At 46.6% G+C, this 17,693-nt stretch overlaps 1 protein-coding gene across 2 annotated transcripts in view; it reads right to left on the reverse strand.

The window, feature by feature from the left end:
* PTBP2 (polypyrimidine tract binding protein 2) overlaps positions 1 to 17,693 on the reverse strand; it is a 212,911-nt gene that overhangs the window by 139,936 nt on the left and 55,282 nt on the right. For both annotated transcript variants that reach the window (XM_086954720.1, XM_086954715.1), the window contains exon 3: positions 17,285 to 17,360. In XM_086954720.1, the coding sequence (XP_086810846.1) occupies positions 17,285 to 17,360 (76 nt within the window). The remainder of the gene's footprint in view (positions 1 to 17,284; positions 17,361 to 17,693) is intronic.

The following is a 17,693-nucleotide window of genomic DNA, read 5'->3' on the forward strand; positions in this document are numbered from 1 at the left end:
GCAGGCATTGCAGTCCTCGCTTCGATGGTCGAGCGGTAGGCAGAGGTTGCAAACTGGGCGCTGATCCCTCTGCGCGTACTTGTGGTGGCAATTGTTGCAGTATTTGAATGGATTCTTGTCCATGTCTGCGGTCAAGGAGCCCCCCTGTGTGAGCATTTTCCGTTGGACGCCGACGTTCTTGGTTTTTCCTCTCTTAGTCGTCCCGGTGGTCCGGCCTGCAGTCTGTGCTGAATTCTCCAATTTTCGCTGCTTTTCTTGCAGATCTTAGTTGATTCCTTCTTCAAATGTTGCTGGAACTCTTCCGTGACGATCCAGACCCAACAGCAGAAAAAAGAATCTGAAGATTGCGACCAAAAGTGGGAGCTTCCGCCGGACGCGCCTAGAGGTCACAAAGGACACCAAATGGGGAGATGTAGATGCCCACCTGGGCCACAAAGAAAAAAAAATAAAGAAAAAATACTACGATTCCGGACCCAACCACTAGATGGCGGGATAATGCACAGCATAGAAAATCCAGAATGATTCACACGGCAAACTACATTATCTTGCCATGCAGTGCTCCAGAATCTTGTGAGGAGGCTGATCAGCTGCCACAGAAGGGCACTGAGCCTCTAAGTTTGACTCACCACCACTTAACCACATTGTGTGAAGGGTTTTATTTTCCTAGCCCTCCAATTATTAATTTTGCAACTATTAGTGCTTAGATAAAGATTAACTCCATCTAATTTCTTAAGTGCTACCTAAAACAGCAAGTTGATAAAAAGTTTTAAACCAGAACTTTATTAGTGTTTGCAGTGGTGATAAAAGGAGCCTTCGGAGACTTACTAGTTACAGCAGTTATTTAGATAAAATGTGGATTAGAACGCCTATGGGCCCGCCTGTTGTCAGTGACACCAGAGCTATATTCCCTGGGAGAGCCTGAGTTCGCATCATGTAGCAGATATTCAAAGATGCCTATTGTCCTGCCTATTGAGAAAATGACCCACAGTCTAGGGCCCGCTGTTGCGATAAAGTCAAGCATGGTGCTGCACAGAACACCATATAAAGCCCCTCACAATTTCAAGTGTGATGTTTTGGTGACATTGTATCACTGAAAATAAGGCTTAGGCTTTTAGTTAGTCTTAAATATATCACTGCAACCCTGCCTTGCCCCTTCTGTTTTCTTTTCCAAGTGCAGAGAACCTAGTTCTCTAGACAGAAGGCACTGGCAAACAGCACCACCGAATAAGCCACAGGGCGAAGAAAAGAGCATAGTTGCAGCACAGTTAAGACGTGATGGGCTCATGAAAAAAAAAAAAGAAAGCCTGTAGCCTGCATGAGATCCCCTCAAGAAAAGTAGGGTGCTTCAAATGTAGACTTAGGTGAGACATAAAAGGCAGACCAGAGCAGTGCGGAGGCTGCATAAGAGGTCCAGTAGGAGGCTGAGACATTAAGCACAGAGGGAAAGCAAAGTGCGAATAAGGGGCCAAAGAGTAGCATAATAAGAAAAATCAACACATTTTACTGAAAGCCTCGGATGCATAGGGAGCGACCTAGGTTCAGTGTGAGAGTTCAAAGAGTGGCGCAAAGAACAATGGGCAGGGATCAGAAAGGTGACTATGTACACAGAGAAGCCAGTCTCTTGCCTGCCAGTGCTGTGGGTACTCTGGAGCTGTGAGATTTATTAGAAAATTTTCATTTCCGATTTTCATGTGCAAATAGGCATGCTTGAGATCTATTGTTGCCATGTTGTCCTTTTTGAATATGTGGGATTATCTCTTGCAGAGTTAGTCATTTTGAAATGTTGTTAAAACGAATAGTTTCTTACCTGTCGGTGTAGTTTTGCAGCTTGAAGATCTTTCTGGATTCACTATGCTGTGCATATTCCGCGGTCTTGTGGTTGGGTCCGGATTCGTAGTCTTTTCTTTGATTATTTTTTTTTTGTAGCCCTTGTGGGCGTCGGCGTCACACCTCCTTGGGTGCATTTCCGGTGACGTCGGCATGCTTCCTGCGGAAGCTGCCACTCTTGGGCACCATCTTCGGATTCTTTTTTCCGTGTTTCTTTCGTTTCCGAAGTAATGGCAATGTTCTATTCAGGTGATAATTTCTTTACCACTTGTCCTTATGTTCTTTTACTTCTCCTCTTTTTTTTTTTTTTTTGACCACCTCTTCTCTCTCCAGCCTCATCTTTCTGTCGGAGGTGGGTGGGTTCGCTACTGAATCCAGAAAGATCTTCAAGCTGCAAAACTACACCGACAGGTAAGAAACTATTCGTTTTGCAGCGTGAATATTTCTGGATTCACTATGCTGTGCATCGATTTCGTAGCGGTTTCTCATTTCCGTGGCGGCTGGGTGGAAGATGAGCTCTGGTTTCTGAATATATGCTGGAGCACCCTTTGTCCGACTTGTGCTTCCTTGTTCATCTGCACATCCACGCAATAGTGTTTCGTGAATGTGTGTACCGAAGCCCATGTTGCCGCCAGGCATATGTCTTGTATGGGTGTATTGGCCAGGAAGGCTATTGTAGCCCCCTTTTTTCTAGTGGAGTGGGCGCGTGCCCCCTCTGCCAGTTCTTCTCCTGCCCTTTTGTGGCAGAGTTGGATTGTGTGCGCGATCCATCGTGCAATAGTGGTCTTAGTCACTGCCTTGCCCATGTAACTGTTGGCGAACGACACAAAGAACTGTTTCGTTTTCCTGTGCCCTTTAGTCCTTTCAATGTAATGCATGACCGCCCTTCTGGCGTCCAGGGTGTGCAGAGCTCGCTCTGCCTTAGTCGTTGGTTTTTGGAAAAAACTCTGTATCTGCATGGACTGGTTCATGTGGAACTTGGACACCACCTTCGGCATGAAGTGTGGGTCGGTCCTCATCACCACCTTGTCATTGTGTATTTGTAAGTAGGGCTCCTGTAGCGTTAGCGCTTGCAGCTCGCTCACTCTCCGTAAGGACGGTATTGCAACCAGGAAGGCAGTTTTCATAGTTAGCATCTTCAAGGAGGCCTTGTGAAGTGGCTCGAAGGGCTCCTTCATGAGTTCCGTCAAGACCACGTTTAAGTTCCATGCCGGTGGTGGTACCCGCTTGGGTGGTGCAATCCTTTTTGCTCCTTCCAGGAACCTCTTTACGACCTGTGATGTGAAGAAGCTTCTGCCCATCTCCCCCCTTGTGTATGCCACTATAGCCGCGAGGGGAACCCTCAAGGAGGACGAGCTGAGGTTTTTCTCCAGTAAGTGTGTCAGGTACTTCAGTACCGTGGAGTCCTTTTTCAGTTTTTTGTGGAGCCCTTCCCTCTTGCACCAGCTCGTGAATCTTTTCCACTTTGCGACATAGCACTTCCGTGTGCTGGGCCTTCGTGCCTCCCGAAGGACCCTGAGGGTGCTCTCGGGCAGTCTCAAATGTGCGAACTCTATGTCTTCAGGAGCCATGCTACTAGGCTCATGCTCTCTGGTTCTGGGTGCAGCACCTCTCCGTTCTGCATGGAGAGCAGGTCTTTTCACTACACTTGCTCAGTACTCTGTGTATCAGTGGTATCGGGGGGGAAAAGCGTACGCAAATTTCCCGGACCAATCTATCCATAGGGCATTCCCAAGGGACCCTTCTTCGTGTTCTCTGGATGCGAAGTTTCGGCATTTCGCATTCTGGCGTGTTGCAAACAGGTCCACAGATGGTGTTCCCCACCTGTTGAACAGCCTCCTTGTCTCCTGAGCATTGAGCTCCCATTCGTGGGATGCCAAGGTCTGTCTGCTCAGCCAGTCTGCCTGAATGTTCTCTTTCCCTGGTAGGTGTATGGCTAGCAGGTCTATCTGGAGAGGGATGGCCCACCTCCATATCTCCTGCGCCAGCGTCGAAAGCGTTGATGACTGAGTTCCACCCTGCTTGTTGATGTAGAACATCGCCGTAGTGTTGTCTGTCTGTAGCAACACCCTCTGCCTGTACAGTCTTGTCTGGAAGGCTTTTAGTGCAAGGAAGATCGTCTTCAATTCGAGGTAATTGATGTGCCTTGTCGCATCTGCTGGCGTCCAAAGACCCCTCACTTTGAGCTCTTCCATGTGAGCGCCCCATCCCTTCAGGGATGCGTCCGTGGTGATGGTCACTGTCGGAGTTGGGAGTGTTAGGGGTTGTCCCCTTGTTAAGTTCTCCAAGGTCCACCATGCCATCTCCTTCTGCACTGCGTGCGTCACCACCACAAGATCCTCCCAACTGCCCGAAGCCTGTGACCATTGTTCCTGGAGCCATTCTTGCATGGGTCTCATGTGGAGCCGCACATTCGGCACTAGGTGGATGCATGATGCCATCATCCCCATGATCTTGCTCGCAGTCCTCACTGTCCGAGCTTGTCCCTTCCGGTAGAGGCGGGTTTCCTTGACCAGTGCTCTCGCTCTCTTCTCGCTGGGAAACACCTTGCCCTGTAAGGTGTTGATCTGTGCCCCCAGGAAGATCTTTACTTGCTCTGGCTCCATTGATGATTTCTTCCAATGGACGGAGAACCCCAGGTTTATGAGCGTGCTCGTCACTGCCTGTGCATGCTGCTTGCATTTCTGGAGTTTGCTTTCACCAGCCAGTCGTCCAGGTAAGGGTATACGTGTATGTTCTGTCTTTGTAGGTGCGCTGCGACTGCCGCGAGGCACTTCGTGAATACCCTTCGTGCTGATTTCAGTCCGAAGGCCAGCGTTGTGAACTGGTAGTGGCCTCCTCCGATTGCGAACCTGAGCATATGCTTGTGCTTCTCGTTCATCGGTATGTGCAGGTAGGCGTCCTTGAGGTCTATCGTGACCATGAAGTCTCCGACCTGCAATTGCGGCAGCACCTCCTGCAGGGAGGTCATTTTGAACTTTTGTGTCTTTATGAATTTGTTGAGGAACCTTAGGTCTAGGATGGGTCTCATCTTGTCGTCGACCTTTGGTACTAGGAAGTACGTCGAGTATATTCCCTTGTTTCTTTCCCTGAAGGGAACTCTTTCTATGGCCTTTTTCTGAAGAAGTTCTTGCACTTCTTCCTGAAGCCTCGCCAGCTGTTCTCTTGCTGGTGGCTTCCCCCTTGGCTTTCCGTTTGTTGGCTTTCCTTCCAACTCCAAGCAGTATCCGAATTGGATGATGTTTAGTATCCATTTGTCCGATGTTATTTCTCTCCATTCTTGGAGATAGAACTTTAACCTTCCTCCCACTGGTGTCATGTGGTCGTAGGCCTCTAGATTGTCCTGACCCCTTCGTACGTGGTGCCCCCTGGGGTCTTTCCTGTGGTCGGGCACCCGGAGGTGTCTGAAGTCACTTTGAGGTGGGCTGCTGCTCCCCTCTTCTATTCTGACCACGTCCATTTCTCCCTCCAAAGGACTGACCTCTTGGCTGGTATTGCCAGGACTGCTTCTGGTGACCTTGCTGAGCCTGCGGGTCCGTCTGGTGCGTCTGCTGGAAGGCCTGGTGCAATGTACCTGGCTGGTTTCCACCTCTCCCGCCAGGCCTCCGCGCCGGGGTGCCTCTTCTGTTGCCTCTGAACTGCAATGCCCCCATGGATCTTGCCGTCTCGTTATCCTTTTTGAGTTGGCATAGTTTGTCGTCAACCGTTGCCCCGAAAAGTGTTTCGCCGTTGAACGGTGTGTTCAGGATACTGTGTTGCACCTCTGGTTTCAACCCTGAGATCCTGAGCCAGGCGTGTCTCCTCTCTGTGACACCCATCATCATGAGCCTGCTGGCGGTGTCTGCTCCGTCCAGGGCCGTCTTAAGGCAAGAATTTGCCGCGTTCTTCCCATCTTCAATCAACTTTTCGGCCTTCTGCCTGGCATCCTGGGGTAGGTCCTTCACCAAGTGCCCCAGCCCCTCCATGATCTGGTACATGTGCCTGTTTAACAGGGCGTTGGAGTTAGCCATGCGCCAGTGGGTCGCGGCATTTCGCTCGATCCTTCTCCCCACCAGATCCATCCTCTTGCTCTCCTTATCCGGTGGGGGGCCCGAGGTAGTGGATACGCTCGCCCTCTTCCTAGCTGTCGAAGTGATAATGGAGTCAGCGGAGACCTCGCCTCGAATGTAGGCTGGGTCCTTCGAGGAGTGTTTGTATTTTTTCTCTGTTCTGGGAGTTACCGCCTTGCATGTCGCGGGCTCCTTGAACGCTTCCTTTCCCTGAGCCAAGACGCTCTCGAGCATTGGGAGGAACTGGCTTCTTGTCTGTGTTGGAAGCAATGTCTCTAGCAGGAAGTCTGCTTTCTGCTTTTCTTGGTCGAGTTTCAACTTGAATGCAGTTGCGGCTGATTGTATCGCCGAGTTGTACGCCCCGATGTCGTCCGGCGGCGAGGTTCGAGGGGTACGAGTCGACCGGCTCTTCCGGGCTCTCGGTGTCGACGTCTAGGTAATCCTCCTCGCGTGGGCCAGAGGTGACCGACTCGGCGTCCACCCTACTGCCCTCATAACTGTAATCCTCGTAGGGATTTTCTTCAGCTTCCCGCTCGTCGACCATCTCATCGCTCGGCACATGGTCGTTGCCCTGTTCCTCTTCCTCCTCGACCAGATCTTCCACGGTGTGCTTGGTCTTGAGTGGAATCGTGAAGGCACTCATCTCGGCGGCGACCTCCTTTCTCCGCTGCAAGAGGCTTGCCATCTCGGCCTCTAGCCGACGCCTTTTCCTTTCCACCTCGGCCGCGTGTTCGGCTTCGGAGCGTTCGGCCCTTCTCTTCGGCGCCTGGTTCGTCGGCGAGATTTTCGGCGTCGACGGCTTGGACGTCTAACTGGTTTTCGGGTCCTTGGACGGTGCCGAGGCTTTAGGGTCTTTCTCCCTCGACATCGATCGGTCCCTTTCGGCGACGATCTTCGACGCTTTCTGCTGGTCAACAGCTTTCGGCGCCAGGGACTCCTTCTCCGAGGATCCGCTGGGCCTGCTTGTGGTCGCGGACTGCAGATTTCGCTGCGTCGGCGCCTTCGGGCTCTTGGCCTCGTACTTTCGAGACTCAGAGTCTCTCGTGCTCTTGTGGGACGTCAAGTCTCCTACCTTATCAGGTGTCTTCTTGTAATCGGTCTCTACGACCGTGTAGCTGTCGTCTTCGGCGGCAGCGTTGTCCTCCTCCTCCGAGGAAATCCCCAGCTCGTACAGCGATGGCGTAGGGGATTTTCCGTCGAGGGCGGCGTGTGCTACCCTCTGTCTCTTCCTCACACGAAGGGTCTTCTGGGCGAAGACGGCGCAGGCGTTGCAGTCCTCGCTTCTGTGTTCTACCGGTAGGCAAAGGTTGCAAACCGGGTGCTGGTCCTTCTGTGCGTACTTGTGTCTGCAGTTCGGGCAGAACTTGAACAGTGTGTTGTCCATCCTCTTGCGTTCAGGCCTCCCTGACCGCGTGGACGTCGACGATCGTCTAAGTTGTCGAGGTTTTCACCTTCTTCCCTCTTCGTTGATGTTCTGTGAAGTCTTCCTTAGCCTTCTTCTTCCAATATCTCCTCCAACTTCCACTCTTTTCAGTACTTTCTCCAAAAATGTCTGGAGCCCAAACGGGAACGATCCAGACCCGACCGCGGAAAACAGAATCTGAAGATGGCGCCCAAGAGTGGGAGCTTCCGCAGGAAGCATGCCGACGTCACCGGAAATGCACCCAAGGTGTGACGCCGACGCCCACAAGGGCTACAAAAAAAAAAAAGAAAAGACTACGAATCCGGACCAAACCACAAGACCGCGGAATATGCACAGCATAGTGAATCCAGAAAGATTCACGCTGCAAAATTAATGTTTATGAACCTTAGGTCCAGGATTGGTCTATGGTCCTGTTTTGGAAACAGGAAATACGGAGTGTAGTTTCCTTTGAAAAAGTGTCGTCTTGGTACCAATTCTTATGCTTGTTTTTAGAGAAGGTCTTTGATTTCTGCATTTAGCTGTAGGAGTTCTGATTTGAGGAACTTCATTATTTTCGGTGGATTTGCGTGTGACGTTTTTCTTAGTTCTATGCAAAGAGACGGGGGACCCCTTTTAAAAATATGTTTTTCAAAGTCAGGGAGAAGAGGGGAAAACAACACAACAACATGGAAAACTCCCTTGTGACCTCCATTTCTTTTTCTGTGATTCAATTATGGATTCAAATACGGGCTGTTAACGAAGTGAACAAAAAATCTATAAACATGTACACATTTGTAATAATTCAACTTTGTTTATTAGTTTTCTTTCTTTTATCAAAATGTTATAACATTCTTTTTATCATTTAAATTTAGCAAAATTCAAATTTTCTTTACAATTTTGAAATCATTTTTCCAGATTATTATAGAGGCTTTTGTAGCGCGCTCTGTTACTAAAAAGTATAGTATCCTGGCGCGGGAGATAGCAACATCATGACCCCCAGGTAGAGAAACACCCCAAACATACAAATCAATTCATATACATTCATACCTCAATCACATCTGCAAATATCTGTACAATGTGAGACAGAGTTGTAATCAGTCTCTGTGACCCTTAGGAGGATCTAAACAGCCTCGGTCAATGCGTTTCGGTGGTTTACGCAACAGATGAACACCACCTTTATCAGGGCCCGCCAGGTAACAAACCTGTTTCCTCCACACCCTGAGGATTCTTTTACGAATTCTCCACAGTTAGCAGCAAAGGATATACAATAATAACCCTGTCATATACAGGATGGTAACCGCTTTATATCTACAACCTTTAATGCACTGTGCGTCAAAATAATTCTTGAGGTAAGTCTGTTGTCAATGAAAAACTTCCTTTTATGTTAGTTCAATGTGCTCAAATGTCATTTCTTCCCATCATTAATATTAACACCCTTGGGGCATCATCTTGAAATGGACTGTGCAAAGCCACCTCTAATACTATCTCCAATGCAAGCTTCTCAAAAAGTACACACGTGCCACAAAGAGTCGCCGTAACGAAGCGATCACCTACATTGCGAAGCAGATAGTATACAAGGTGGTTCACTTCATGAACAGCCCGTATTTGAATTAATCATTGAATCACTGAAAAATAAATAGAGGTCTCAAGGGAATTGTTCATGTTGTGTTTTTGTTAGTTCTATGCAATACCTCTATTTTACCAAATGTAATATCCAATTGTCTGTGGTGAATTTTTGACACTGTTTTAGGTATTGTGATAATCTGCGCCCCCCTGGTGTGGGTCTTTGTATGAGTCAATTAGAGCCATTTCCTCTTCCTCTAGTCAAGCGGCTGGCCTCAGCCTCTGTCTCTTCTTTGAAAGGACTGCTTCGGCTGTTGCTGCCAAACTTGGTATCCTGTTTGTTGGCCATTCGCTTGGCCTTGTTGTGACATTTACTGTCCTTGAACAAATGTTCCTCTTTCTGTGGGCTTTCTGCTGTTAAACCCACCTCTTTTGAAGGTACCTCTCTGCTGCAGTGCTCCAATCGCTCTTGCAGTCTTGTTATCCTTTTTGATTTGTTTTAAGAGATTAGTCAACCTTCTTTCCAAGTAGTGCCTCTCCTGTGAAAGGACTGTTAATGATGGAGGTGGAACCTTCTGCTTAAAACCTGAAATTCTAAGCCAGGCATTCCTTCTTAGGGTGGTGCCTGTGCACATTTGTCTGCTGCATCTAGTGCAGATTTAAAGTATGTGTTTGTGATATTCTTGCCTTCCTGGACAATAGATTTCGATCTCTTCCTGTCCTTCTCCAGGGACTTATTGGAGGAGCTCCTAGTTGTCATCCCATTGCTGGTGTCCACGCCCGTTTAGCAAGGCATTAGTGTTTGCAATTCGCCACTGCCTCTTTTTTCATCTTCCTGCTCACCATATCCATTAGCTTGCTTTTTTCCTCTCGGGGTGGTCCGCTGTTAGAGAAGGCATTTGCTCTTCTCCTGGCAGTGGTGACTATGATTGAGTCAGTTACAGTGCTCCCTTGAATATACTTAGGGTACTTGGAGGAGGCTTTTACTTCTTCTAGACCCTTGGCGTTACCCCTTTGCTTGAGGCGGGTTCATTAAAGGCTTCTTTGCCTTGGTCTAGAATGCTTGGCAGCATTGGCAAGTATTGTGTCCCCTTGTTGGCTGGGGCTAATGTTCCTAAAAGTAATAATCTGTCTCCCTTCTCCTTTTCGAGGGGGACTCCGAAAGTGTCTGCTGCCCTTTTAACTAGGCCGTTGTAGAAGGCTATATCATCTGGTGGGGTTGCCTTCGAGGCATAGCAGCATATCTCCTCTTCTGGACGTTTGATGTCAAGGTCATTCCATGTTTCCTCGAAATTCAGAGGCTTCCTCCTCTCAAGGAGCGTTTCTGTACTCCGAGATCTTTCTTGCGCGGGTTGAGGGTGATTCCAGAATCTCCTCCTTCCCCTTCAGCTTCTTCAGCTCCTTCCGGTCGACGTTGTCCGCTTCGGTGACTGGTACTTTTGGAATTCTGAAGTCCTTCAGCAAAGCATTGAACTCCTTCTGGAGGAGCGTTGCCATTTCGGTTTGGAGTCGGTTTCTCTTTTTCTCGACTTGGAGGGCTCTCTCAGCATTGGAGACTTTCTTTTCTTGTTCGAACTTGCCTCTGGTTTCGACTGCGTTGCGCTTCCCTTAAGGGTTTGTGTCCGACCCTTGTATTTGGAGTCTCGTGCAATTTTGCCTCGAATTGTCCCTTGGTAGGGTTCGGTGGGGTTCTTTGGATGGGTCTGGTTTTCGATCGCCTTTTTCTTTGTAGTCGGGCTGTCTTATACCCTTCGGGGGAGGGGGCGCGCGCAGCGCCACGGTGCTAGTGATTACCTCAGCTCGTCACACTGCACGGTGGCGCTGTGCTGATGACGAGCTGAGCTAGTCATCACCACGCCCGTTTTTTAGAACGCTCAGCATCGCGGGGATGTAGCCCCACGTGTGAGCGCTGCGCGTGTCATGACGAGCTCAGCTCATCATGAGCACGCAAGGAGTTAAGCGGAGCCTTGCTCTTGTGGCCCTTTGTTTCTGATGTATGTGTATGGTGTCTTACCTTACCAGTCTTCTTTCTTGCATCGCGCCTGTCTTCTTCTGGGCGTGTGGCTTTTCGGAGTCTCTTTCCAGAATTTCAACGTCTGATCCGTTGTGCATAGATTCTGCCGGAACTCCCTGGTCCTCTTGATCACTGGAAAGGCCTAGCTCCTTCAGGGAAGTTTTCTTCAAAGTCTGACATTGTTGCGTAGCGGGCCTCACTCTGATTTTGGCATGTCCTGAGTTTTTTCGGCTGGAACAATGTGCAGGCCTCACAGTCCTTGTGGTCTTTGGGCAGGCAGAGGTTGCACACGTTGTGTGAGTCTCGCTGTGCGAACTAGTGATGACATCCGGGGCAGAATTAGAAGGGGGTATGTTCCATGGCCCCTACCTCGCCACTTGTTGACACTCAACTTTCTCTTTTTTTCGGGGTTTTCCCAGAAATGTTTTCGGAGCGTCCTGTCTTGCTGCCAGACCCAACAGCAGAAAAAAGAATCTGAAGATGGCTACCACGCACAACAACCTCCAGGGAGCTCTCCGACGTCACAGTGGACATACCTGGCCCCAAATGGTGGTCGACAACTCCCAAAACAAGAAGAAAAAAACAATCTGTTCCATACCAGACCACTAGATGGCAGAATAATGCACCGCATTTGAATCCAGAAAAGGATTCACGCTGCAAAACTAATCTATCCTTTGTACCAAATGTTGTATTGGAAGCGGCCTACTTTTTTCCACTCCTTTGTCCCCTGCAAACAGGAACTTAAGACCTCTTAATGTTAATGGGACTTTGAGCTATTTTTACATATTGTCTAGACAGGACTACAGAGTTCCTTAAAAGTTAACCAAGTTTTTATGAATTATGGTGCTATTCTACCTGGCTAGGCCTCATCCATACAGGCAATAGCTAGGCGGACAGTGGTTTTTATTATTCCTTCTTTAATTCAAGGTAACAGGCCATTATATGGCAATTCGATGCCTTATTCTACAAAAGGAAAGGCTGACACTGGAGCACTGCTGAAGAAATGTAGCGGGTGATTTCAAAGAAACTCTGAAGTGTACAAGGATCCCTTTCAACCCAGCCTTGTCTGCAAAGCTATATGTGGTGTGCAATCAACTCTTCGAGTGAGGACAGGACACAGCCTATGCAGATCAAAGTGTAAGCCACATCTCCCCCTTCCTGCCCAGGGAGGCTATCTGGATGCAGAGTTGACCTCTGCTACACCAGCCCTTCCTGGGTTTGTGGCTATCTAGACGGAATACACAGTGTAGCTGTCACCCAGCCCAGACATGTAATGGAGAGAGGTGGCAGGCACACAGAGCAAAGCTTAGAGCAGAGAAATGTCCACTTTCTAAAAGTGGCATTTCTAAAATAGTAACGTCAAATCCAGTTTCACCACTTAAAAAAGGATTTATCATTACCATACCATTTGATATGAAATTTGATTTATCCACTCCTTTCAAACCAGGAATTAAAGCTTCAAAGTATTTTAAGGAATTACCAACGCTAGTATGTGAGCGGAGTAGGCCTCACAGTAGTGAAAAACAAAATTTAGCTGTTGGTCACTAGCAGGACATGTAAAACTTGCAAGTACCCATTCTACCCTGCCCACAAGGCTACCTAAGGCCTACCTTGGAGGTTACATATGTGTAATAAATGGCAGTTTAAAGCTAAGCAAGAGGTTTTAAATGTCTAGTCTAAGTGGCAGTAAACTGCACACACAAGCCATGCAATGGTAGGCCTGCGACAAGTTTGAAAGGCTACTTGCATGTGTAGCAGAATAAGTGTTGCAGGCACACAAATAGCATTTAGATTACAAGCCCTGGGTATATGGTGTACCACTTAACACTGGACTTCCTGCTGAGGGAGATCATGGCATGTTCGATGGCCAGCCCCTCCCTGGGGACTACCTTCCTTTAGGGCCACATCAGCAACCCTTGTAGAATTCCTTAGCATATCTTGGACCACAGGTCCTGCATCCATTGCTTCCATGAAGGCCCTCAGTGGCTTACAAATGTACCTTTCTGGTGAAGTCCTCTGTAAAGCCCTGAAAACTTCTGTCAGGAAATCTTAAGCTGGGTCACTTTGCAACTCTCCAGTTTGGCCAACTCAAACTGCAATTGTGCAGGTGTAGCTGTTGGCTCACCAATTACAGGATTTTAGGTTAAAAAAAATCCAAATCAGGAGAATAGAAAAGGAAAAAACAAAATGCCAATTAGCACAGACAGAGCAAAAAATGCTAATCAAGGAGAAAGGGTATTAAATGGTCTTCAGTACAGAGTTTTAGTTAACACTGAATTACTGCATAGTATTACACAAACAAGTCCTATCCTCAACCCTGATCCCCAGTGTTAGAAATTGGGTGACTAGTTGGCAGAGGTTTGCACACAGTCCAAGTTAGGGAGCACCAACGTAGACCGGTCTGATACAGACCTTAAATTAACCTGTGCTCACCCTCTGGGAGCTTAGCACAAAGCAGTCAGGCTTAGTGAAAGCGGCAAGGTGTAAAGTATTTGTGCAACTTAAATTACGGTAACAATGAAATTCCCACAAAGACTCCACACAGGTTTAGTGAAATACAGAATATTTACCTGAAAACCCTTATGAGAGAACAGGAGTTACAGGTAAGAAACTGTACCTTCTCTAGTAGGGGATTTCCATGTATAGTTGTACGCACTAGAATAGACTAGCTAGCCCATCCCAACAGAACATGGTGGAAGAAACTGAGAAAAAAAATATATGTAGATTTAAGCAAACAGGTCCCCGATGCAAGCCTATCCTACTTGAGCATCTGCCTTGGCATCTGAGTACAGGCAGTATTATTTAGTGAAAGTATGAACCGATTTCCAAGTGGCAGTCTTGCAAATCTCACGAATATTACGAAGCAAGGTAGCTGCCTTCCCTCTGGTTGAGTGAGCTTTAGGCTTACTGGATAGGGATTTATTAGCTTTTTGGTAACAGACTAGGATGCAGTAAACAATCCATCTGCCATAGTTTACAAATAACCGGTGAGATCTCCGTAGATCTTTAGTTTTATCTAGATATAATTTTAAATACCCACCTAACATCCAGGGATTTAAGAGATCTCCGCTGGAGTAGATGGATGCTGGAAAAAAGTAGGCAAGGAAATAGTCAGTTTCACATGAAAATCCGATACATGAAAAACTGTTTGGTTCTTTACAGCTTAGTGCCTGGATTTCGCCAACCATGGGGGCAGAAGCAATTGCCACAAGGAAAGCAAGACAGATGCTGAAGAGAAGACATATATGGGTTCAAAAGGTTCTTGCGTAAGACGGGAAAGGACCACATTAAGCTCCCAAGGAGGACAGGGACTCTTAATGGGAGGAAAGACCTTCTTCAAACCCTCCAGATCTGATGATTATGAAAAAAAAGCAAGCTTGTGGAGGGCATTTCCTGTAGGCAGAAAGGGCTGCCAAGTGAACCCTAATGAAAGAAAATTGAGGGCCAGATTGTGCCACATGAAGCAAAGACAACAACTTCCTTGCACGAGGTAGGATCCTTATTCTTCGATGAGCCCCAAATACAGAATATCTTCCATTTATGAACATAAACAGAATGTGTGGATGGCCGCGTAGCTTGTTTGAGGATGTCCATGCAACTTTGAGGGAAGTTCAAGTGTCCATACCGTACTAGCTCAGGAGCCATGCTGTTAAATTCAAAGATTAGAAGTTGGGTTGCACCATCTAGGTTCTGAACTTAGTTAGTAGATCTGATCGGCATGGAAGCCCTAGATGGGGACGGACAGACTGGTGAAGGGGGTCTATGAACCACCACGGACATGGCCACTCCAGGGCTATGAGAATCATTGTGGCCCGTGACTGAGCTAGCTTGAGGGCTGCCAGGATTAGGGGTAACTGGAGGAAAGGCGCAGAGAAATCTGCTTGACCAGTTGATCCATAGGGTATTTCCCCAACGTTCTCAGTTGGTAGTAACTCGACGGGAAGTTTTGGCATTTGCTGTTTTCTGCAGTGGTGAACAAGTCGACCTCTGAAGTACCCAACATTCCAAAGAAATAGTGGACCACATCGTTGTTTAACACCCACTCGTAGTTTTCCTGGCGAAGCCTGCTTAGAGAGTCAGACTGAGCATTTTGAACATCTGGGAGGTGAGTTGCTGTTATGGTCAAATTTCTGGCCAGAAGCCATTCCAGATCATCTGGGCTTCCCTGGATAATGGTCTGGAGCCTCCCTGCTTGTTGAGGTATACATTGTTGATGTATTATCTGTCTGGATAAGCAGGGAGTTGGAGCTGAGTGATGGCCGAAAGGCTTTCAATGCCAATTGAACTGCTTGTAGCTCTAGCAACTTGATGCGGTAAGTGGATTACTTGTGTGACCATTTGCCCTGGATTGAAGGTGACCTGTATGCTTATGACTATACATGGAAATCCCCTACGAGAGAACTTTTTTTTTAGCCCACGGAGGACTGGCAGGGTTGAATTTCAACTAAACATATAGTGAGTCTGCATGCTTGTGGCAGTCCATCCCAAAAAATATAGGCTCGGCTCTATGTTTATAGGGCGGATGAAGGATCCCATTTTTCAGGTTTAACTATTTTACAGTATAAAACAACCTACCATATATCAGTCATGCTGAACGTATTTTCGGTGTTACGCATTCCAGACTATCGCAAATACTGAGAAAGAGAATTTGTATGCAACAGAAAACAAGAAACTTGTAAAGAGCTAGAAAAACAACTGCTTATCATTCACGCGAGACAGCAAATTTGCTGGGGCACATTTCACTCATTAAAAAGACAGCTTTGTCCAAAAACTCTTGTACTTTTGAATCTGATGGGCACCGATTAATTTTATAGTATATTTTTTAATTGATTGATGCAACGACAAAACCATAGAGTACAAATAAAAGAAAAATAAAAGACTGACGATGGCTGGTTTTACTGCCCTATTTTACTGGACCTACAATCATAGGGTAAAACATGTAGATTAAAAGGTTGTGTCCCCTTATAGAGTCACTCAGCTTCTTAAAACGTCTACACATTAGTTCGCATTTTTAACAAAAAGTGGATTAAAAATGATCTGCAATGGCAAAAACTGAGGTACAATAATATTAAGTACTGCATCTTTTGTTTAACAGTAATGTGCATTTACATCCTTATTTCTTGAAGTGTGCATTTCTTTATCACTCCAGTGTGTTACTTTTCATCTGGAAAAAATCTTGTAAGACTGTTTCCCCTTTGAAGCAAACAGTCCCAGGTGGCTGCTGCTTTTGACAATGGACATTATGCTTTGCAATGGAAGGAAGCTTGCTCTACTGGCAGACTAATTCACCTAATACTCCAATACTGGGAAGCGTTTTACAGTGACCCGCAAGACCACTCACAGTTCAACAGCCTTCTCCTGTTTGATCGGCATCTACAAAGAATGTGGCCTGATGTCTGTGCAGATTACACATCTGTAGCCAGGGCATGTTAGAACTATCTTCTATGGCACAGGCATGAGCGGATCATGAAATGGCTTTGCTATATTTGGTTGGAGCAGCCATCATAATTTGAACCATCCAAGAGATGTCATCAATTGGCCTTTATTACAAATACCAATATAACAAGTAGTGTTCCAGAATCCCTCTTCGTCAACGATGAAGATGTGCATAACATAGTTTAGGAGGTCAGGGTTTCAGCAACAGTGCTGGTCTGTTGTCAACCCTCCAGGTTAGATCTTCTGAAGTAAGAACACAGACGCTTCTGAAGTTACCAAAGTCAACACAAAGCATTATACCCACAAGTTAACGTTCTAGATACACCATTCAAACCTTCCTCACCAGATCCTGCTGCCAATCTTTGAGGGGTGCTTAAGCTGGTCATGTTTAATGGTTGAGTACAGTGGTGACCGAGGATGGCATGTCAAGTGAGGATGGCATGTCAAGTAAGTTGAAGTTGTTCTACAGCTTCTGAAAGGGTCAGCTTTTAGATTTGTCAAGTCGCCCTACATCCTCTTCTGCAACTAGGGTGGGTTCAAGTCCCTCAGAAAAGGTGTGTAAATATTTTCTGAATGGTCAATGAAGGTCCAGTCTCAAGTGGACAGAACATTCTATCACATTAATCAATAGACTAAAGTCAAAAGGGGTTTAGGCAAATTTAATAGCAGCTCATTTTAATATCTGTTTAACACAGATGTCCTTCGTTCGGTTTTGGCTCTACATCAACAAGTGATCACATCCAATATGATTAAATATGTACTTTAGTTTCCATTTACAATCAGGGTCATGGAAAATGTAAAAAATATTTATTCCTAAAAACATTTACACATGTACAGTTAAGTTTTTCTACGATCAAAGAGCCCAAGATGCCCGCTACAGCTTAGGCAAGAAGACCATTTTAAGTTTCACATCTCTGGCCTATCTACATATTAAACATTTACTTTTACATTACAAGTTTGAAGGAGGGTGCTGAATATAAACGGATTACTAACCCGTAACAACAATGCTGCTCATATTAGAATTTGGCCCGTTAAGCACACTTCCTGAAAGTAGTTCGTCTGATCCTCTCTGTAAGAAGAAAAAAAAGACGTTATAAGGCATTGTTGTGATTTGGGATGATGCATCCCAAATGCAAAAATCCCGGTCGCAAAGGTGCCGATTCGGAGAATTTGCCCCTTTGCGAGCGGATTTTTTATTGATGCATCTAGCTGTTAATCACTTATACTTTTTGTGAATAATGCCACACCGAGCAAAAGTAAACAACGTAAATTTTATTTATTTTATTTATTTTTAGAGTTTTCTATAGCGCGAACTTGAACCGATTAGGTTATCAAAGCGCTTTACATAGCACAAGTTTCGTTACATGTTAACACAGCAGTTTACATAGAATCAGTTACGTTG

Source organism: Lissotriton vulgaris, chromosome 1_1 (genome assembly GCF_964263255.1).
Source record: "Lissotriton vulgaris chromosome 1_1, aLisVul1.2, whole genome shotgun sequence".
NCBI lineage: Eukaryota > Metazoa > Chordata > Amphibia > Caudata > Salamandridae > Lissotriton > Lissotriton vulgaris.